This window comes from Triticum dicoccoides, chromosome 1B (genome assembly GCF_002162155.2).
Source record: "Triticum dicoccoides isolate Atlit2015 ecotype Zavitan chromosome 1B, WEW_v2.0, whole genome shotgun sequence".
NCBI classification, from domain to species: Eukaryota; Viridiplantae; Streptophyta; class Magnoliopsida; order Poales; family Poaceae; genus Triticum; species Triticum dicoccoides.
In genome coordinates, this window is record NC_041381.1 from 573,037,338 (window position 1) to 573,060,192 (window position 22,855).

At 45.6% G+C, this 22,855-nt stretch overlaps 1 protein-coding gene across 1 annotated transcript; it reads right to left on the reverse strand.

The window, feature by feature from the left end:
- Nucleotides 1-8,462: 8,462 nt before the first annotated feature.
- On the reverse strand, nucleotides 8,463-11,794 carry LOC119350631 (26S proteasome non-ATPase regulatory subunit 13 homolog B-like). The gene is made up of 6 exons (XM_037618367.1): nucleotides 11,544-11,794; nucleotides 10,704-10,828; nucleotides 9,964-10,110; nucleotides 9,007-9,449; nucleotides 8,845-8,925; nucleotides 8,463-8,468 (listed from the first exon to the last, which is right to left on the reverse strand). Exons 1-6 carry the CDS (start codon nucleotides 11,792-11,794, stop codon nucleotides 8,463-8,465), a joined length of 1,053 nt encoding a protein of 350 aa, XP_037474264.1.
- Nucleotides 11,795-22,855: the final 11,061 nt, after the last annotated feature.

The window sequence follows — 22,855 nt, forward strand, 5'->3', positions numbered from 1 at the left end:
ATTTCTTGGTTCCACATTTCATTGCTTTATCAGATGGAAGGAAAGGTGTACGCACAGATTGCACCAGCAACCTTATCCAACCTGAAATATAAGCTTTTGATGCCATACCATTGATTAGGAATCCTGCTGAGCGTATGACCGGTATTAGTTGAAAGAGAAGATTTTAATATGTCACTAAAATAAGAATCCTGCTAACTTGTTTCAAAGATTTGACCAGGGCTGTTAGGTTTCTCAACCAAAATCGTCTGCCAAGAAAGATATACGTGATTCCACTAATAATTTGTACTAAATGATCTGCAATATTAAAGCAATATTTATATAACAAGAAAAAAAATTTGATAAATCATCACACCGTTACTATATCACCCAAAAATTGCAAAAAAGTAACCTGGAGAGAATGATGAATTGTTAATGCGAACTGACGAAAAATCAACAGGCGTCACTTAATCCAAATAAAATTCTTTAAGATTCCTAGCGCAGCCCCTGGCTGCAACTTGCAAGAAGCAATGTTCTGCCAACTGCTGATGAATAGAGAAAGAAAATTGTAAGCAATATCAAAGAATATAGCATGAGATGATGAGATAAATTAATAGAACACGAACTGAGTCTTGACGATATACATTACCTTGTTGTCCATGGTGATTGTACACCTGGAACCTATTTCACGAACAGCAGTAACAGTTAATTTCCACACATCTGTAGGAACCGACCATGAATGAAACCAATCAAGCCCGATGCATATGAAACAACCAACCCGGCGAGCAATAAACTTCCCGTCCATAGCACAGCCAAGAACTGTCACATCAAAGTAATAATAGCCAAGCAAAATAGCTTATCAGACATGGAAGCAGGACCGCTGAAGGGATATATCAAATGAATATTAGAAGGAAGATGTATGTACAGACGAGAGATCTGGCTTTGACGCTATACACACAAATCAGAGCATGATGATGTCTTCATCTTCTGACCTGAAGACGGTCGTTGAAGAGGACGGAGTGAGCGCTAACCCCGGCGAAATAAGTGTGAATCTGGATAAGAGTGTCTTATAGGTGGTGGCCACCATCGGAGAATAGAGAGCGCCATCAGTCCGAGCGAGGTATAGAACTGGAATGCGTTGCAGGTAACGGAGGTCGTGGTAATGAGTGACATTGAATGGTGCCGTTTCTTTTGTATTTGTAGTAGTTGAATTCGTGGCCGGGAGAGCGCCGGTCGTGGCGGCAGAATAGATAGCGACGGGGATAATAACAGGGAAGATGAATTGTGCGCAAAACCTATTTTTCTTTTTTTAGACTCCGTGAGCAACGTAACGTGATAGTAGGTCTAGTCGTCCAATGTAATGGGCCCCGAATGTGCAAAGACGACGCCTAACACCAACTCAAAGGGCCCGAAGCTAGCTTACAGACCACGTAGCATATTGGTTTGTCTCAAGAAAAAAAAAACGTAACATATTTGTTGGGTCAGCCCCGAGGCAGCGAATGGATACGTGCAGGCGGCACCGTCCATGAAGAGAGAATTAAAACGTTGGGACTGGGCGGGTGGGCTCATGCCCTCATCGTCAGTTAAAAGTGATTTTTTTAGCGGTACTATTTGGTGCGAATCAACCTGTGGTTGAGATGGTTAATTAGATAGACAGTGGTATCTTCAACCCACCAGGGTTCAAATCCTGATGCTCGCATTATTCCTGGATTTATTTCAGGATTTCCGGCGATGCGCTTTCAGTGGGAGGAGACGTTCCCGTAGACGACGTATATATGCCGGCTCAGTCTTTCGAAGGTGCTCATAGGGGTAGGGTGTGCGTGCGTGCGTTCATAGGGGTGAGTGTATGCGCGTGTATATGAGCGCTTGTGTCTGTACTGATGCTCAAAAAAAAGCGATACTATTTGGTTGTTCGGTTGCTCAAGGTGGGAAACAGAGAAACATGATTGGATGGTAATTGCTGAGGTGACATGTATGATGAGGTGGATAGACTGCATGTAAAAAGAAATAGTATAGTAGGGATGAACTATTTAGGTATTATAGATACGTACGCGGCTCTCCTCCAAGGAGAGTAGAAACGCTTCCGATTGTTATCTCTTACATCAGTAACAAACACGGGGAGGAGACAAGCTGTTACTGGCGTGAGGGGAAGGAGGAGCTCACCTCTCGCAGTGGTCAGCGGCGGCGGCTGCTGCACGAGCAGAGCACCGTGCGGATGAGCACCTTCGGGCTCCGGCAGTCCTTTTGTGCGTGCGCCGCATATGCTGGTATTGACATTGACGGGTGGGCCTTTCTTTAACTTTACAGTCAATACAGTTTGTGTTGATGACCAGCGGGCCGGTATGGCAGAAATTGGATTAACTCGCCCAAAATCAGTCATCAGTGTTTATTGAAAAAAATAGCAAGAAAAATGGTATAGTTTTAGGGTGCACAAGGAATGTGGTGGCAAATCTGAAAGTGAACTTCAAATGCGGTGGTTTTTTGCAATTCACTCCAATAACGGCGTCATCGACGCCAACAAATTTGCTGCACCTGCACCAACCATGTGTTCGACGCAATGCTCGAGTCAAGGCGTCACCATGTCGATGTCCGTGCTTGCTGCAGCTACGTCACATGCGTCGTCCACGGCCACCGTCGACATCGTCCCTAGGTCATAACCTGTGCTGCGGATGTCGAGGCCTTTGACATCAACGCTAGTGGTGTCGCTATACCGACACCCACTAGGTGTTCGACTGGCTGCCCCGACGACAACCCAAATGAGGGGAATGAGGCTTTAACCATGTCGTGCATCGTGAATGAGGGGAATGAGGGGAGGAGGGTGTCGGAAGCATCCATGGCCACCACCTCAGGTTATTTCTCTGACAGGTTTTAGCGTACTGCACTGATTCCCAAGGGGAAGCTTTTCAGTTGTTTGCCTGTTACACATTTGCAGTCTTGGGGTCCACGGGATCTCTCTAGCAGTACTGGTCTCCAGTTAATACAGTTCAAACCATTACTGATTTCTCTAGCTAGCATCTACAGTATGAACAATGGATGCTTAACTGTGACGAGCGTGGTGCTGTATCTATTATTCTTCAACATGAGAAATTGCAGGAAGCCGTGCCCCGTGCATACCATGAGCATATCCGGGAATGGGTCATTTTTTAGTCGAAGGGAAATTAAGATGACTGGCCATCTTGATAAGAGATGCAAACAAATAGCTGGTGGTCCAGGAGCTAGAATTCAGCTTACTATACTGTATCACATTCTATTATCACACAAGGCAGACGGTCAGTTTTTCTTGTTCACAAATGAATCTGCGCAACAACTGCTTCATCAATTTCTAGTAGATTTGACTGGATATGGAATAGGCATGCCTTCGACAAAAAATTATGGTGTTGCTTCACAGTCAACTGATACGGTTGCAGCTGATGATTATGACGAGCAACATGTTTTTCTGGACATGACATTTGTAACTGCTAAGATAAGTATGAGCCCCATCTAGGAGGAAGGTTCTGCTAAGAGAGCCCACGGCAAGGATATGTTGAATTCAGCTGATAACAACACGTTTGAGTTTGAAATACCCTATGAGCTACTTACTCCCTCCGTTTCAAAATAGATGACTCAACTTTATACTAACTTTAGTACAAAGTTAATACAAAGTTGGGTCATCTATTTTGGAACAGAAGGAGCATATGATACTCTTTTGCCTGTTGTGATAATCAGCCATATCATAATTATCAAATGGACTTCTTGGCTCTGGTATAACGTATGTGCTGCCATGGAAATGGATCCCAGAATCAGCCATTTGAATCAGCGGCCCCCTGTTGTATTTTGTGAACAGTGGGCTCCAATATAACAAGTCTGTGTACTTCCACTGCACATCTACATGATTTGGTTCATCACTGGATATTGGGCATCGCTAGAAGTGTAGGGGCTAGTGGCAATCAGTGCAGGTGTGAATCGAGAGCACAAGGACTATATGACCCTTATCTAGTGGAAACTGAAAGTGGCCAATACATAAAAAAGAAGATATTACAAGGTACTGCTCAAACTGTTAGCTGTTCAAACTGTACAAATTACGGTGTAGCCTCATGATTCAAATTCCAGTTTGTTTGCTAGTGTGGTTTTCCTCTTTGGGCATAAAAAAACTGGATTCTCCATACTCCAGACACTACGAGTGAGGATGTGAACTTTTTGTCCCCAAAGAGCAGCAACAGTAGCTTACTTCTAATGGCCAGATCAACTCAAAGCCATTTCACAGTTTTTGCCGTGAATCTTGTAATCTATTTCTGGACAACAGATGCATCAAGTTTTACATGGTTCATAGTAAAATTGATTCAAAAATGCTGCAACCATCGGGTGTTCAGTGTGTACAACCCTCAGATTACTTTGAGGTTGGCTCTGTTCCAGCATATCTGAAACTGAATAACGTCTGTGTTGCTATTGTTTACATCTTTGGGTAGAGAACTACTCAGAGCTGGGTATTGCTGCTCTGTTTCAATTAGCGACCACCTCCTGCGTATTTTGGAATGGCGTACTTCTTGTGTGTTCTGGCTATATGTGTTGAGGATTCAATGCAGCACTGGGTGATTCATATATTTACAAGCATGCATGAGGGTGGTGATCGGTAGAAGTGTGAGCGGAGGGATGTATACTTATGAGAAAAATGGTTGGTGGAAGCTGGGAACAGCCACAACGACAAAGTGGCAAATGTGTTGTATGCTTATCAACAGGAGTGGCTCCAGTATGCATCATTTGATCAGGCTCTGGACATAGTACTTCTCCAGTCCCAAGGTCGCCAGCCAACAAGCTGTCATCCTGGGGTTGCAGCCTGCCACGTCATCAGGGTGCCGCGCCGCTTGCACCCTGATGTCCAGCTAACTTGTAACCTTTTATTTTCTGTCTCATTGCAGGAACTAATCATGTTGGCACGATAATAAACGATGTTATTTATGGAACAAGTGATGATATTGATGCTCATTGGTTGCAGCATTAGGTAAGCCTAATCTTGAAATACATATTAGTTTTTTTATTCCATGAACTGTATAATGGTAGTGAACATCAGTTTTTGTCAAGGTGAAATACATGAACATCAGTTTTTTTCCCTGTTTGCATTTTTTTGCTCTATTTCAGTTTCAGGACCTGAAACCCTGCATGCTTGTTTCTTTTCCTTGAATAACAAGTAAAATGCATTTAATTTCCACAAAAGCTAGCTGACTTACATATTGTAGTTCAAGTTAGAGCTTGCAAACTTTCTTATGAGTTTAGTTTGGCAGTGAAGTTCTTTTTTAGAAGATGAGATACATAGCAGTTGGAGACAACTTCCTGTTCTTCTCTCTGAGTGTATTCTAATTTCATCCATTGGCTAAATATCATACACCTTATTCATATGCAGAACCTCCGTTCAGTATATTTGGAGACCCTCGGCATCAGCATCCGTAGCAGTATTAAGCCCAGAAGATCAAGCTTTTTGTACAAGCGACGAAGCATCTGAATCTTTTTGTATATTATCAGTCACTTTCATATCAGGAGTCGCCTGATTTAGCTGTAGTAGTTAATTGAATTCTTGCTATCTTGTTGAATTTAGCTGTAGTAATTCGTGCCACTTACCTTCTGCAGTAATATGTTTTAACACTGCTGAGTTTACTGAATGAGCAATTGAGCATAATGTTTCAGAAATCAAAGGGTTCTATTGCTGCTGTACATACTACTAGTTTGCTGAATGAGTACACTGTTGTGCGCACATTGCTGTCCTGAAAGGCCGAAACAAGCAACTTACTGTGATACACTAGTGGTTGGGGCGCGCCCGTGGCGCGCCGCCTGAGCGAAAGCTGGGCGGTGCCAGGTTGGACGCGCCCCTTCCACTTTCCTGTGTGTAGTACTTGCTGTTATCTCATCAGACTCAGGGCACAAGGAGATGAAGCACTGATACGTGCAAGTTTCTACCTGAAATAATAAGACAGTTGTACAAAAGCAACACATTCAGAGAAGCTTCTAACTGAAACAATAAGACAGTTGCGCGAATGCAACACATTCAAAGACTGGACTCTTAGAGGTTACATGAACGATGATATAGATGACAAAGGCATATTTCCTCACATCATACGGCAGAATTAAAAGGTCTTAGAGAAACAGGAAACACGGCACATGGATTCTATGCATAGACGTTGGTTATGGTCATCAATGGCGCGTCCAGAGGCGATGGACAGCGAGACGACACGGATTCTTTGCAGCCTTAACACGAATATCCTGCAACCTCACCACGAAGAATTATAAGCCGCAACTTCATATGCCCATACAATTTGTAGTTGCTTAAAAAAACAAAGCAAGCAAGTATTTGGGAGTTTTGGTGAAAACACATCTAAACAGAGATGAAAGCTGGAAAACTATACATCCATTTACAACAGAGCAAAAGGAAAGAAAATTACACATGATTAAGTAATACAAACTACTCATGTCGTGAACAAAGAGCAGACTAACTGACACAGTGTGGTAAGTAATTCATTTCATCCCTGATACTGATTAGATGCCAGTTTCTTTGACTACCAGTACGTATTGGTAAATTAAAATATTAATCAGAGGAAATATTTAGGCAGCCCACTTACTTACCAGATCATTGTACTTACACTTCCTAATTAGATCACCTAATAGGAGATACTATTAAGATTATGAAACATATGTTGAAGTATACGGAGTATATCATTTAAGGGAATTGGCTTGTTACCGCGTACGTTCTTCTGCTGCTTCCTGTACATGGCAGTCCATATAAGCTTAGCAGGCTTGAGATGGTTGCGGAAATAGCGCTTGCACTTTGAGTTGGACAAAAGGAAGACCTGATTTTGGATACACGCAAAGAATGCACAACATAATCTTAGCAAATTTCTACTTATTTAATTCCATGTGCACTAACGATATGGGCACACAAGCTTGCTCGAGAGTCTGAATGGACGAATCCGATACATTCCCCGGGTATATCTTGGCACCACTGAAACGGCAGAGCCCTGTCCTGTATAAAACACAATTGCAGGTACAAGTAAGATAGTGGCAAGCAGTTTCACAAATCTTTAGCGTTCCCACACAACATCAATGATAGTAGCATACTTGAGAACCATCCTCTCTGCCCTGACAAACTTTCAAAGCTCCTCCTACAAATAAAATGCAAAGATATCAGCACTTAAAATATCAACGAATATCATCAACCATTGCCTCTAATAACACAGCTTGAAAGACAAATCCTTGCTGAATGGTTGTTGCACGACATATCGAAGAGACTAAAAAACTGAACTGAACTACAGTGCATCAGTATAAGTTTTATTAAACAACATGAACAGCTCATAGGAACAATGTACAGAGCTGGGAACATAGTAAAAATCTCGCGCACAAGAGTACATTAAACATAACCACAACACTTTTGAGACGGACCACTCCTAATTTATCAAAGTCAAAATACCTATTTATTTTGTCCAATACTACCGACAAGCTAAGCTAGATGGGGCTCTGGAATACCATGAAACATCAAATGTACAATGTCAAGTAATGCACACACATTGCCAGGTCCAGCAATTAACCAAAGGCTCAATAGTAATCAACACATACATTTTCTCTTACAAAACGTGGCAAAGAAATTGATGCCAAATTGCACATGGCAGTTTTGTGGGACTTGTGAATTCATTTATCTCGGTACACAGGAGGGAAGAGTCAATTTGTGCCTAGATTTTGCTTTCTTTTTCTGCTGAAAGTGTCGTGCACATCATCAAAAATAAATTGTGTGGACACATCAAGTACTTTTAAAGTCAAACTATTGGAAGAGAACACATGTCTTCGGAGACTCACAAAATTTAGAGAAAACCTTATAGAGTATATATGGTGTTCTTGTTTCTATTTATGCCTTCAAAATGACAAACCAAACTGTGTCTTGGCTTTACCCTGACATTGTGTAGTAATGTTTGTTAAACAGGCCGTATGTGTCAACCTTACTTGTGCGCATATGTACCATATCTTAACAGGAGTTGTACGTATCTTGGCAGTTAGGATAGGAGGTTTATCTCTAGTACATAATTCTATCTCTAGCTAGCTTGATCTCCAAGTTGTAACCTCTCTCCTGTACGAGATCCAAACTATACACGCTACCAGGGTCTCGCACCCCTGCCTATAACATGTACGGCGTCCCCTCTCGTTGAGGTAAGACGTTTTCCGCTTCACACAAGGTTATTACATATTGTTAGTCTGGCTTACTTTTCTTTCATATTTCTTGTGTGGGTTATGAAACTCATCATCCAAGCAAGTTTCACAAGAACAAAATAATTACCATTGCTCAGTATAGAAAAGATCGCCAGCACAATTTTCCTCCTACAAATTAACCAAGGGAAAAAGGAATTGTGAACAAATTAGCTGATAAAAAGGATTAACCGAGGGAGAGGGCAAGAAAAAAGCATACATATTCAGTCTATGGGGAGAGAAGATTGAAAGGGGGATTCTGGAACATGACCTGCAGTTAGTTATCCTCAAACCTGCAACCAATGATGGATGTTTATTTGCTGCAAACTGTCGTTGCCTCCACCCTTTCCTCAATCCCCTCATCTTCTTGCCCACCCCGTTGCCACACCTTCTTTGCCCATCTTGCTGCACCGCCTCGTGCTCCTCATGGATCTCGCTGCCACCGATCCCTTAAAAAAATTCAGGCATACAAGGAAAGGCGTACATGGATGGATGGACCTGCTAGTCTAATCAGCCGGAGTAGACTTCTTGATTTGGCATGGAACCGAATCCCACTCATGCCACAACAAACCATGACAAGAATTATGGCATGGAAGGAGTAAGTAGTAAAGTGTAACCAGACAAGAAAGATGAAAGGTACATATAAATTATAAGTATATAAGGACATACAATTGGATGGGCAAGCAACTCCCTGATGTTGTATATGTTGTCACCCAATAAAGCAACAAGTGAGAGGTCAAATGCCAGGTTCTGCAGGTAATTATTGGAAATCAGAAACAACAACCATCAAATCCAATTTTTCATGCCGAAAGAGCAGGCAAGCAACAATACCTGTTTGAATGGTTCTGAATGTGACTCCGCTGTTGTGTATGCAAGATAGAGAAGAGCATTTTTATAAAATTCAGAATAGTCATGACACACTTTATGGTACTGAGAACATAACCAATAATAGGTCGAATGTACTGAAGGATCAACATCGCCCATGCTATCCAAAGTGGTTTTACCCTCGTGTACCAGTTTCTTACACTCCTTTGGATTCCCTTTCTCAAGAAGAAAACTTGCAATCTGCATCTTCACATACAGAATGGGCTCTTCAACCCGTGATTCCTTGGTATCACGCAACTTCAAAATTACGCCTTCGAGATAGCTTATACCAGCATCATTATCTGAATACTGGCGTGAAACTACTACCGCGAAGTGAGCAAATTTAAGAAGATTGATCTTCCTCTCAAAATCAGAGATGAAATGAGTATACAGCTGAATCAGAGCATCGCCTGCCTATACAAAAGGAAAAGACCACACAGTGGTGATAAGCCCCGTGACATGGAAAGCAATATCTCGAGAAACCAACCAAATGTAATGCAAGTATTTCAGGAATCACGATGAAACTTTCAGAACAGAAAATGTGGTACATATACATCTGTGACATATTACTATATTAGATAACAAAAATATCATGATTATACTTCTTCAGATTTTTGTGCTACTGAACTGAACCAAAAACATGCAGGTACTTGGACATCTCTTCATCATAAGACTCATGATATTTGTAATACATGAGAAAAATGCTCAATATCTTCATCAGATGACCCATGAATCACAGGTCGCATAACATAACGAAGTGCAGGGCGTAACATATATAATTAACAAATCAAAAGAATGAATTAAGACGATGCACTGAAGACTGAACTGAAGCAAGCCAGACCGTTTTGTGCAAGACACCCTAAAGGGACTTGGCAGCAGCGAGTTTATCAGCTAGCTTCAGCCAAAGGGAGTCGCATTACCCACCTTCTTTTGGAGGCCATATCGAGCAGAGGAGGCGGCGGGGGAGAACTGGACCAGGCCCCCTAGGAGGCCCGCGAGTTGCCTCCACTTCATCTCCTCCACTCGTTGTCGCCGTCGCCGTCGCCGCATAGGTGCTCACTGGAGGAGACCCTGTAAGACATATGATTTGGGAACTGCTCAACACCCCTAACCCGGGGTGTGGCTATCTCATTATATAGAAGTACCCAAGGGGTACAATACAAGGTTACAATATATGTATACAGAGACTACGTATATACAGTCTAACACCCTCCCTCAATCTTAACTATGTCCTGAAGTACAAAGCAAGTTAAGATTGCGCCTACAGCCTACAAACTGTGGTTGTGGAAGAGGCTTCGTGAAAATGTCAGCAAGTTGATCCTTTGACGAGATGAACTTGATACACTTCTGTGCAACACGTTCCCGAACAAAGTGATAATCCACCTCAATGTGTTTTGTCCTAGCATGAAACACCGGGTTAGAAGAAAGATATGTAGCACCAATATTGTCACACCATAGGACCAGAGGACGAGCTTGAGGGACACGTAGCTCTCTCAACAAAGATTGTACCCATATGATCTCAGTAGTCGCATGAGCAACAACTTTGTGCTCAGCCTCAGTACTGCTGCGAGACACTGTTGCTTGCTTGTGAGCATTCCAGGCGATCAAGTTAGGACCCAGAAATACCGCATGACCCCCCATGGATCGCCTGTCATCCGGACTACCAGCCCAATCTGCATCAGAGAAAGCCGGGAGCTCATACGATGGTGCAGACTGAAGAAGCAAACCATAGGAGGCAGTAAGGCTGACATAGCGCAAAATACGCTTCACAGCTGACCAGTGAGACGTCCTGGGTGCATGCAGAAACTGACACACACGATTGACTGCATAGGAGATATCAGGCCTGGTAATAGTAAGGTATTGCAGACCACCAACGAGACTGTGATACTCAGTAGCATCATCAGACGAGAGAGAGTCACCATCAAGAGCAGACAACCGATCAGTGGCAGACATCCGAGTGTTAACATCTTTGCATTTGAGCATTCCAGCACGATGCAACAAGTCCAAGGAGTACTTTTTCTGAGTGAGAGTCAAACCAGCAGAGGACCGTGAAACCTCAAGACCAAAGAAAAAAAATAAAGAGCACCTAAATCCTTGACAACAAAATCATCACGGAGAGAAATCACAAGGCGGTCAACAGGAGCAGAAGAAGAACTGATGAGGATGATATCATCAACATAAACCAAGAGATACATCGTAACCTTAGGGCGCTGGAGGAGAAACGGTGACGTATCAGCAGTGGGCGAGCATGCCATGCAGGAGGATCCTGTTTGAGTCCATACAGTGCCTTAACCAGACGACAGAGATGATGAGGTCGTGTCGGATCAACGAAACCAGGTGGCTGACACATATACACCTCCTCCTCCAGAATGCCATGTAGGAAAGCGTTCTGCACATCAAGCTGACGAAGGAACCATCCGCGAGTAATCGCAAGAGATAGTAGTAATTGAATGGTAGTAGGCTTGATGACTGGACTGAACGTGTCTTTATAATCAAGACCATACCTCTGTTTGAAGCCCTTGGCAACTAACCATGCCTTGTAGCGTTCAATGGAGCCATCAGCATGTCTCTTGACTTTGAAAACCCACTTGGAATCAATGACGTTGATGCCAGACACTGGAGGAACAAGACGCCAAGTGTCATTCTTTCGGAGGGCCTGAAACTCTTGTTCCATTGCATCACGCCAATGAGGAATACTCAGTGCAGCCTGAAAGTGACGAGGCTCTGCAGTGGGATCGGCAGCAGTGTGAGCCATGCACGCAGCAAGCCACGCAACCGTCCCATCCGTGCGCTCATTCGGACAAAAGACACCGGATTGGCTCCGTGTGCGAGGATGAAAAGTGACAGCAGATTCTGCTGGCAAAGTCGGTGCAGCAGAGGATGTTGACAAGGCCGGCACCGAGTCGGGTGAGTCGGGTTCACCGGTGACCTAAGCAGGGCAGGTCGGCGACCCTGGCACCAAGGCAGACCTGGCCGGAGCAGGTGACCACGCCTCCGGGCCAGTGGCAGCAGTAGCCGGCCCGGGCGAGAGGCCCGCCAATGACCCGAGTGAGCCATGCGAGGCTAGCGCTGGCGAGGCCTGCGAGCCAGGCGAAGCTGGCGCTGGCAAGGCCACCGGTGCTGGCGAGGCCCGCAAGCCAGGCGAGGCTGGCGCTGGTGAGGCCAGCGCCCGCGGGGCCAGCGGGAGGCAGGGTGGGGCCAGCGGGAGGCTGGGCTGACCCAGCGTCCACGATGCAGGCGGGGAAGCCTCCACAGGCGAGACAAGGACGGGTTGGCGGGTGCCGTCCGTCATGCATGGCGCATGCACGTCCCGATCAGAAGACTCATCCGTGACCTGTTCATCAAGTAGCTCGATCTGAGCACCGCGTCCAATACCTACAACATGATTAGGAAGCAACGTAGGGGCATATGCAACATCCACAAATTGATCAGGCGTAGGTGTGGACACGGGCACCGGTGGTGTAGAAGTGGTAAAGTTAGTCGAAAGTGCACGAAAAGGGAAAGCATTTTCATCAAACACAATGTCACGATAGATGTAGACGCGGTTGGTAGGAACATGCAAGCACTTGTACCCTTTGTGAAGAGAACTATACCCGAGAAAAACGCACTTCTTAGACCGAAACTCTAGCTTGTGCTTGTTGTATGGACGTAAGTGAGGACAACATGCACACCCGAACACTTTAAAGAATGTGTAGTCTGGAATCTCATTAAGCAGGAGTTCAAGAGGGGTTTGCATTTTCAGAAGTCTCAAGGGAAGCCTGTTTATGAGAAAACAAGTTGTGGAGAAAGCATCACTCCAGAACCGAAACGGGACGAATGCATGAGCTAGCAAGGTTAGGCCAGTTTCAACAAGGTGACGATGCTTACGCTCGGCAGTACCATTCTGCTGATGTGTATGAAGACATGACACATGGTGCGAAATCCCAAGTTTGTTAAAAAACGAGTTGAGGTTGTGATATTCACACCCCCCCCCCAGTCAGATTGGACATGGATGATTTTCTGCTTAAGAAGACGCTCAATGTGTGCTTGAAACTGAATGAAGACATCGAACACATCAGACTTACGTTTAATAAGATATAACCAAATAAAATGGCTGTAAGCATCAATGAAACTGACATAATAATTGTGACCGCTAACAGATGTCTGGGCATGACCCCATACATCAGAAAACACAAGCTCAAGAGGATGTTTCACAACACGACTAGACTCTGAAAAAGAAAGCTGATGACTCTTGCCCCGCTGACAGGCATCACAAATTGTTTCAGCAGTTTTATTGGACACTACTGGTAGATCATGATGATGCAAAACATGTCGAACGATGAGAGCTGCCGGGTGACCAAGGCGCGCATGCCAGTGTGTAGGCGACACACGAACACCACTGAACACCTGAGGAGAGGACGGCATGGAAGGTGGGTGCGGCGCATCAAGTGCATACAGGCCATGGCGAAGACGACCACTAAGTAGAACGGCCCTCGTGTCCCGATCCTTGATAAAAAAACAAAAAGGGTGAAACTCAGCAAGGACATTATTATCACAAGTAAGTTGAGGAATAGACAACAAACTACGCGTAGCAGAAGGAACACGAAGGACATTAGATAGATGCAACGTGCGAAAATTGTGTGCAAGGAGAGAAGCATGACCAACATGGGAGATGCGCATACCTGCTCCACTGGCGGTGTGCACCTGATCATGACCATGATATGGCTCCTGAGTAGAGAGCTTACCCATCTCACCGGTGAGGTGGTTGGTAGCTCTAGTGTCCATGTACCATGCAGGATTAACGGAGTAAGACGGAGTACGGCCATGATCATGACTCGTCACGGCGGCGGCGGCATGCTTGTCGTTCCCTTTGCCATTGTTTCCGAGGCCCAGAAAATCTTGCTTGTTGCGACGATGGCAGCGAGAGGCAATGCGGCGCTCAAGGCCACACAACTGGCAGGCCTGTTGGGCACCACAAGAAGAACAACACGCCACCGGCCGGTTACCACCCATGATGGTCGGAGCACTGCCCCGCGAGGCCGGTTGTGAAGGCGGCGCCGGTCGGCCTCTAGAAGATGATGACCGCTGAGGCTTGCCACGAGTTGCGGCATTGGAGGAGGCAAAACTGGGGGAGGCCCGGCACGCCTTAATGCGCTGCTCACAGCCAAGCAGACGTGCATAGAGCTCACGAGGTGGAAGTGGGTCATCGCGGCCATGAACATTCTCAATGAGATTGTCATAATCATCATCAAGCCCATTAAGCACGAAGGTGGTGAACTCCTCATCCTACAGCGACTGACCAACTGAGGCCAGCGTGTCGGTGAGACCCCGCATCTTGTTGAAGTAGTCGGTGATGCTAAGGTCACCAAGCTTCGTCTCACCCAGCTCGGTGCGTATAGAGTGAGCACGCGCCTGAGATTGAGAGGCAAAACTAGTGTGAAGCGCCGCCCACGCCTCCCGGGACGTAGCGGCGAAGATGACCAGTGATGAGACGCTCGGGGTGAGCGAGGACTGGATGGCGGAGAGGATGGCCTAATCCCGAGCCACCCAGGTGTGGTACGCCGGGTGGTGAGGGGGCGGACATGGGATGGATCCATCAACGTAGCCCTCCAGATAGCGACTTCGCAGAAGAGGGACCACCTGGGCACGCCAGGACAGGTAGTTGTCCGGTGCGAGCTTCACTGGCAGCAGATGCGAGAAGTAGAACGGTGCAGGCAATGTGGCCGAATCAGCATGAGCATGCAGCAATGCATACATGCCCATCGACGAGGCCGCCCCAGGATGTACTGGATACACCGAGTAGGGCGGGTAGGAGCCGGGGGAAACCGCCCCGGGACCGCCGTAGTGTGTCGCGGGGGCACCGTGGTAGGGTGCCGCGGGGGCACCATGGTTTGCCGCGACCGAAACCATGTGCGGCGAGGCAGCTGCAGCTCCGTGCGGGTGCAGGGAGGACGTCGGGTAGGGTTGAGGCGGCGCGGGCGCCGAGTAGGGTTGGGGCGGCACGGGCGCCGAGTAGGGCAGTGGCGGCGGCGCGCCGTGGTAGTGATGAGACGGTGGGGCGCCATAGGGCTGCGGCAGGGGTGGCCCACCATAGGGTTGGGGCGGTGCCGGCCAAGACGACGGCGGCGGTGGCCCACCATGGATCACGGGAATGCTGCCCGCAGGAGGAGCAGCGCCAGGGGGCACCGCACCTGTCGGGGTGGCGGCGCGGTCTCCCGATACGATCGGGGAACGAGGCGACGACGAGGCACCGTAGGCCATCGTGAGAGGATGCGAGGCGAGGAACGGTGAGGGTCAGCACCGCGGCGGCGGGAGGAACCGAGGTCGGCGCGACGACGGCGGTGGCGGCGGCAACGGAAGACATCGTAACCTAATTTGATACCATGTAAGACATATGATTTGGGAACTGCTCGACACCCCTAACCCGGTGTGTGGCTATCTCATTATATAGAAGTACCCAAGGGGTACAATACAATGTTACAGTATATGTATACAGAGACTACGTATATACAGTCTAACAGACCCGCATCGAGGCAGATCATAGATCGAAGCCGCCACCGCCATCTTCTCCTCCCTACAGGCGACGAGGCTGATGTGGCTGCTTGGGAGAGCGGAGCCAGTTCCTCTCCCGCTGGCTGGTGATGCTTGTGGCGGCGAGTTAGACGGGAGAGGAAACAAGAGAGAGAGGGAGGTCACGTGAGTGGGCTTCCTTCATGGTGAGGATAATAGATGGAAGTTACCGGGGAGGTGTTATCTGGGGTGGATGGTAACTACGCACCCGCCAATCACAGGGATAGTATATACGTTGACGTGGCATGGCTCAGCGAGCGCCCCTTGTGCGACTGTTAATGGGTTTAATGTGGCTCTTGCAGTCTTGTGATGAATTTTATGACTGTACAACATTGGGACGGAACTGTACAGTACATGTGTCTGGCGGGTCTTTGCGGTCACATGCGGGCTGCCACATTGTCCGCTAATAATTATGCGGCTTGAGGAGGGCAGCCGCGCTGGCCCGCTAAACCAGTTGGCTCCCGCTTTGGCGTCCGACGGGCAGCCGCAACCCGCCCCGCTTGCACCCTGAGTTGCAGGTCTTGACTGCGAATTGCACTTTTCTCTTCGTGCTTAGAACACTTTTTGGTACTCAGGAGCTTCTCGCAATATGTGGACTCCTTGTTTGGATTGGAAATTGAAGATGCATTCTTATTGGTATATAGGGACACTCATTAAGTCCAGTCCACTCGCTATGTCTCAAGCTATGCCTTATGACCTTAAGCCATTTCTAGATATTCAGCTGGACATCTACAAACTACATGTTGGTGACTTTAATGGCTGGTGTCTCCTATTTTGGCTCCATCCGTATTATCTACTCCTTCCTGCTATTGATATTTTTGAGTCTGGCTTGAGCATCTATCAGAGGAGCATGCCATGGGATCCTGGAAGTTTGGCATTGTTGTTGTTGTGCGAGAGCGGAAACGTCTTACCTCGATGTGAGGCGACGTGTTGCATGTTATAGGCAGGGGCGTAGGATCCCTGATAGCGCATACATGCGGTTGGAGAGAATCGGGAGTACAACTTGGAGAAGAAGAATAGAAGAGATAAGGCTAAGCTAGTTAATCTCAACTTAATGAAGTTGTGATTAAGAGAGGGTGTCAAACAAGCCGGCCTAACAACCTCTATACGTATCTACGTCGATCTCCACGAGAATACATGAATCCTGCACATATACGCCTTGTTTGACACCCTCCCTTAATCACAATTTCATTAAGTTGAGATTATGCTTGAAGTCTTCGAAACCCCTTATAGGCAAGGCTTTTGTAAACCCATCTGCCACTTGATCCCGTGAATGAGTAAAGCAAATGTCCAAGAGTTTACCAGCAACTCTTTCTCTGACAAAATGAAAATATATCTCGATGTTCTGTTCTGGCATGAAACACTGGATTTGCAGACAGATAGGTGGCACCAAGGTTATCACACCATAAGCATGGAGCATGAGAGCTTTTCACACCCAACTCCTTTAAGATAGACTGTGCCCATATGATTTCTGCCATTGCATTGGCCAAAGCCTTGTATTCTGCTTCAGTACAAGACCTGGAGACTGTAGCTTGTTTTCTGGCACACCACGATATGAGATTGGGTCCAAAAAATACTACAAAGCCACCAGTTGAGCGTCTATTATCCAAGCATCCTGCCCAATCTGAGTCGGAAAAAGCACTGACAAGAGTAGAAGGTGACTTGCTGAAATTTAGTCCAATATTCAGAGTATATTTGACATATCTGACAATGCGCTTGGCAGCAGTCATGTGAACTGTAGTGGGTGCATGCAGAAACTGACATACTTTGTTAACAACAAAGGAGATGTCTGGCTTGGTCAATGTTAAGTACTGAAGTGCACCTACAAGACTTTTGTATTTTGTACTGTCTTCTGGACTTAGGAGTGTTCCCTCTGTAAGAGATAATATTTCTGTACTAGAGACAGGAGTGGGTGTGGGTTTACAACCTTGCAAGCCTGCCTTCCTTACCAAATCTGTTGCATATTTTTCCTGAGAGAGATGTAGCCCATCCTTGTGCTGCTTCACCTCAATTCCTAGGAAGTAATGTAATTCTCCTAGATCCTTGAGAGCAAATTCTGCACCTAAATCCTTCAAGAGTCCTGATATTGCTTCATCAGATGAGCTTGTGACAATAATATCATCAACATATATAAGGACAAACATGGAGGTGTTGAACTTGTTATAAATGAACAAGGAGGTGTCAGATTTGGAAGGAACAAAACCAAGTGTCTGCATCTTTTTATTGAGACGGGAATACCATGCCCTTGGATCTTGTTTCAGTCCATATAATGCTTTATCCAACTTGCACAAATGAGAAGGTGTATGTTTGTTTTCAAACCCAGGAGGTTGTTGTTGGGGAACGTAGCAGAAATTCAAAATTTTCCTACGAGTCACCAAGATCTATCTATGGAGAAACCAGCAACGAGGGAAAGGAGAGTGCATCTACATACCCTTATAGATCGCTAAGCGGAAGCGTTCAAGAGAACGGGGTTGAAGGAGTCATACTCGTCGTGATCCAAATCACCGGAGATCCTAGTGCCGAACGGGCGACACCTCCGCGTTCAACACACGTACAGCCCGGTGACGTCTCCCATGCCTTGATCCAGCAAGGAGAGAGGGAGAGGTTGAGGAAGACTCCATACAGCAGCAGCACAATGGCGTGGTGGTGATGGAGGAGCGTGGCAATCCTGTAGGGCTTCGCCAAGCACCGCGGGAGAGGAGAAGGGAGAGAGGTAGGGTTGCGCCAGGGAGAGGTCAAAACTCATGTGTTGGCAGCCCTCAAGACCTCAACTATATATAGGGGAGAGGGAGGGGGGTGCGCCCCCTCTAGGGTTTCCACCCCAAGGGGTGCGGCAACCCCAATCAAATCTAAGAGTGGCGGCCAAGGGGGGAAGAGGGGAAACTTGCCCCCCAAGTTAGGTGGAAGCACCCCCTCCCCAAACCCTAGGCGCCTTGGGCCCTTGTGGGGGGCGCACCAGCCCACCTACGGCTGGTCCCCTCCCACACTTGGCCCATGCAGCCCTGCGGGGATGGTGGCCCCACTTGGTGGACCCCCGGGACCCTCCCGGTGGTCCCAGTACATTACCGATAAAACCCGAAACTTTTCCGGTTACCAAAACAGGACTTCCCATATATAAATCTTTACCTCCGGACCATTCTGGAACTCCTCGTGATGTCCGGGATCTCATCCGGGACTCCGAACAACCTTCGGTAACCACATACAAACTTCCTTTATAACCCTAGCGTCATCGAACCGTAAGTGTGTAGACTCTACGGGTTCGGGAGACATGTAGACATGACCGAGACGTTCTCCCAATAACCAATAGTGGGATCTGGATACCCATGTTGGCTCCCACATGTTCCACGATGATCTCATCGGATGAACCACGATGTCAAGGACTCAATCAATCCCGTATACAATTCCCTTTGTCTAACGGTATTGTACTTGCCCGAGATTCGATCGTTGGTATGCGGATACCTTGTTCAATCTCGTTACCGGCAAGTCTCTTTACTCGTTCTGTAACACATCATCCCGTGATCAACTCTTTGATCACAATGTGCACATTGTGATGATGTCCTACCGAGTGGGCCCAGAGATACCTCTCCGTCACACGGAGTGACAAATCCCAGTCTCGATTCGTGCCAACCCAACAGACACTTTCAGAGATACCTGTAGTGCACCTTTATAGCCACCCAGTTATGTTGTGACGTTTGGTACACCCAAAGCATTCCTACGGTATCTGGAAGTTGCACAATCTCATGGTCTAAGGAAAAGATACTTGACATTAGAAAAGCTTTAGCATACGAACTACGATCTTTGTGCTAGGCTTAGGATTGGGTCTTGTCCATCACATCATTCTGCTAATGATGTGATCCCGTTATCAACAACATCCAATGTCCATGGTCAGGAAACCGTAACCATCTATTGATCAACGAGCTAGTCAACTAGAGGATTACTAGGGACATGGTGTTGTCTATGTATCCACACATGTATCTGAGTTTCCTATCAATACAATTATAGCATGGATAATAAATGATTATCATGAACAAGGAAATATAATAATAACTTATTTATTATTGCCTCTAGGGCATATTTCCAACAGTCTCCCACTTGCACTAGAGTCAATAATCTAGTTCACATCACCATGTGATTAACACTCATAGGTCACATCGCCATGTGACCAACATCCAAAGAGTTTACTAGTGTCACTAAACTAGTTCACATCATCATGTGATAAGACTCAATGAGTTCTAGGGTTTGATCATGTTTTGCTTGTGAGAGAGGTTTTAGTCAACGGGTCTGCAACATTCAGATCCGTATGTACTTTGCAAATCTCTAGGTCATATTGTAAATGCTGCTTCCACGCTCCACTTGGAGCTATTCCAAATGGTTGTTCCACTATACGTATCCAGCTTCTCTACTCTGAGCTATCCGGATAGGTGTTAAGCTTGCATCAACGCAACTCTTTACGTCGAACTCTTTATCACCTCCATAATTTTGACCGCTATCTGGTGATCCACTCCTTGATCACCTTTCTACCCTCTTGCCAGATATGTAGCAAGGCACATATCAGGTGCGGTACACAGCATACCATACTATAGAGCCTACGTCTGAAGCATAGGGGACGACCTTCGTCCTTTCTCTCTCTTCTGCCGTGGTCGAGCTTTAAGTCTTAACTTCATACCTTACAACTCAGGCAAGAACTCCTTCTTTGACTGATCCATCTTGAACACCTTCAAGATCACATCAAGGTATGTGCTCATTTGAAAGTACCATTTAGCGTTTTTGATCTATCCTCATAGATCTTGATGCTCAATGTTCAAGCAGCTTATTCCAGGTTTTCCATTGAAAAATACTTTTCAAATAACCCTATATGTTTTCTAGAAATTTTACATCATTTCTGATCAACAATATACTCATCAGAAATTCTATAGTGCTCCCACTCACTTCTTTGGAAATACAAGTTTCTCATAAACTTTGTATAAACCCAAAATCTTTGATCATCTCATCCAAGCGTACATTCCAACTCCGAGATGCTTACTCCAGTCCTTAGAAGGATCGCTGGAGCCAGCATACCTTTTAGCATCCTTAGGATCGACAAAAACTTTCTGATTGTATCACATACAACCTTTCCTTATGAAGACTGGTAAGGAAACTCGTCTTGACATCCATCTGCCAGATTTCATAAATGCAGCTAATGCTAACATGATTCCGACGGACTTAAGCATCGCTATGGATGAGAAAATCTCATCGTAGTCAACTCCTTGAACTTGTGAAAAACTCTTCGCCACAAGTCGAGCTTCATAGACAGTGACATTACCGTCCACGTCCGTCTTCTTCTTAAAGATCCATTTATCTCAATGGCTTGCCGATCACCGGACAAGTCCACCAAAGTCCATGCTTTGTTCTGACATAAGGATCCTATCTCGGATTTCATGGCTTCTAACCATTTGTCGGAATTTGGGACCACCATCGCTTCTCCATAGCTCGTAGGTTCATTGTTATCTAGCAACATGACCTTCAAGACAGGATTACTATACCACTCTGAAACAGTACGCATCCTTGTCACCCTACGAGGTATGGTAGTGACTTGATCCAAAACTTCATGATCACTATCATAAGCTTCTACTTCAATTAGTGTAGGCGCTACATGAACAATTTCCTGTGCCCTGTTACACACTAGTTGAAGTGATGGTTCAATAACCTCATCAAGTCTCCACCATCCTCCCACTCAATTCTTTCGAGAGAAACTTTTCCTTGAGAAAGGACCCATTTCTAGAAACAATAACTTTTGCTTCCGGATCCGAATTAGGAGGTATACCCAACTGTTTTGGGTGTCCTATGAAGATGCATTTTATCCGCTTTGGGTTCGATCTTATCAACCTGAAACTTTTTCACATAAGCGTCGCAGCCCCAAACTTTTAAGAAACGACAACTTAGGTTTCTCCAAACCATACTTCAAACGGTGCCGTCTCAATGGAATTATGTGGTGCCCTATTAAAGTGAGTGCGGTTGTCTCTAATGCCTAACCCATGAATGATAGTGGTAATTCGATAAGAGACATCATGGTACGCACCATATCCAATAGGGTGCAACTATGATGTTCGGACACACCATCACACTATGGTGTTCCAGGCGGTATTAATTGTGAAAAAATTTCCTCAATGTCTTAATTGCGTGCCAAAGCTCGTAACTCAGATACTCATCTCTATGATCATATCATAGACATTTTATCCTCTTGTCACAATGATCTTCAACTTCACTCTGAAATTACTTGAACTATTCGATAATTCAGACTTGTGTTTCATCAAGTAAATATACTCAACATCTACTCGAATCATCTGTGAAGTAAGAACATAATGATATTCACTACATGCCTCAGCACTCATTGGACTGCACACATCAAAATGTGTTACTTCCTACAAGTTGCTTTCTTGTTCCATTTTACTGAAAACGAGGCTTTTAGTCATCTTGCCCATGTGGTATGATTTGCATGTCTCAAGTGATTCAAAATCAAGTGAGTCCAAACGATCCATCTGCATGGAGTTTCTTCATGCGTATACACCAATAGACATGGTTCGCATATCTCAAACTTTTCAAAAACGAGTGAGTCCAAAGATCCATCAACATGGAGCTTCTTCATGCGTTTTATACCAATATGACTTACATGGCAGTGCCGCAAGTAAGTGGTACTATCATTACTATCTTATATCTTTTGGCACGAACATGTGTATCGCTACAATCGAGATTCAATAAACCATTCATTTTAGGTGCAAGACCATTGAAGGTATTATTCAAATAAATAGAGTAACCATTATTCTCCTTAAATGAATAACTGTATTGTGATAGACATAATCCAATCATGTCTATGCTCAACGCAAACACCAAATGACAATTATTCAGGTTTAATACTAATCTTGATGGTAGAGGGAGCGTGTGATGTTTGATCACATCAAACTTGGAAACACTTCCAACATATATCGTCAGCTCACCTTTAGCTAGTCTCCGTTTTATTCCGTAGCTCTTTTATTTCGAGTTACTAACACTTAGCAACCGAACCGGTATCTTAATACCCTGGTGCTACTAGGAGTACTAGTAAAATACAGATTAACATAATGTATATCCAATATACTTCTATCGACCTTGCCTGCCTTCTCATCTACCAGGTATCTAGGGTAATTCTGCTCCAGTGGTTGTTCCCCTTATTACATAAGCACTTAGTCTCGGGTTTGGGTTCAACCTTGGGTTTCTTCACTAGGGCAGCAGCTGATTTGCCATTTCATGA

Coding starts and splice junctions, on each gene's coding strand:
- LOC119350631 (XM_037618367.1), bottom strand. CDS start 11,794: ATGGCTCACACTGCTGCCGATCCCACTGCAGAGCCTCGTCACTTTCAG. Junction 10,829..11,543: donor GCCAAGGGCTTCAAACAGAG/GTATGGTCTTGA, acceptor GCATGCACCCAG/GACGTCTCACTGGTCAGCTG. Junction 9,450..9,963: donor GATATGGCCTCCAAAAGAAG/GTGGGTAATGCG, acceptor TTGTATAGGCAG/GCGATGCTCTGATTCAGCTG.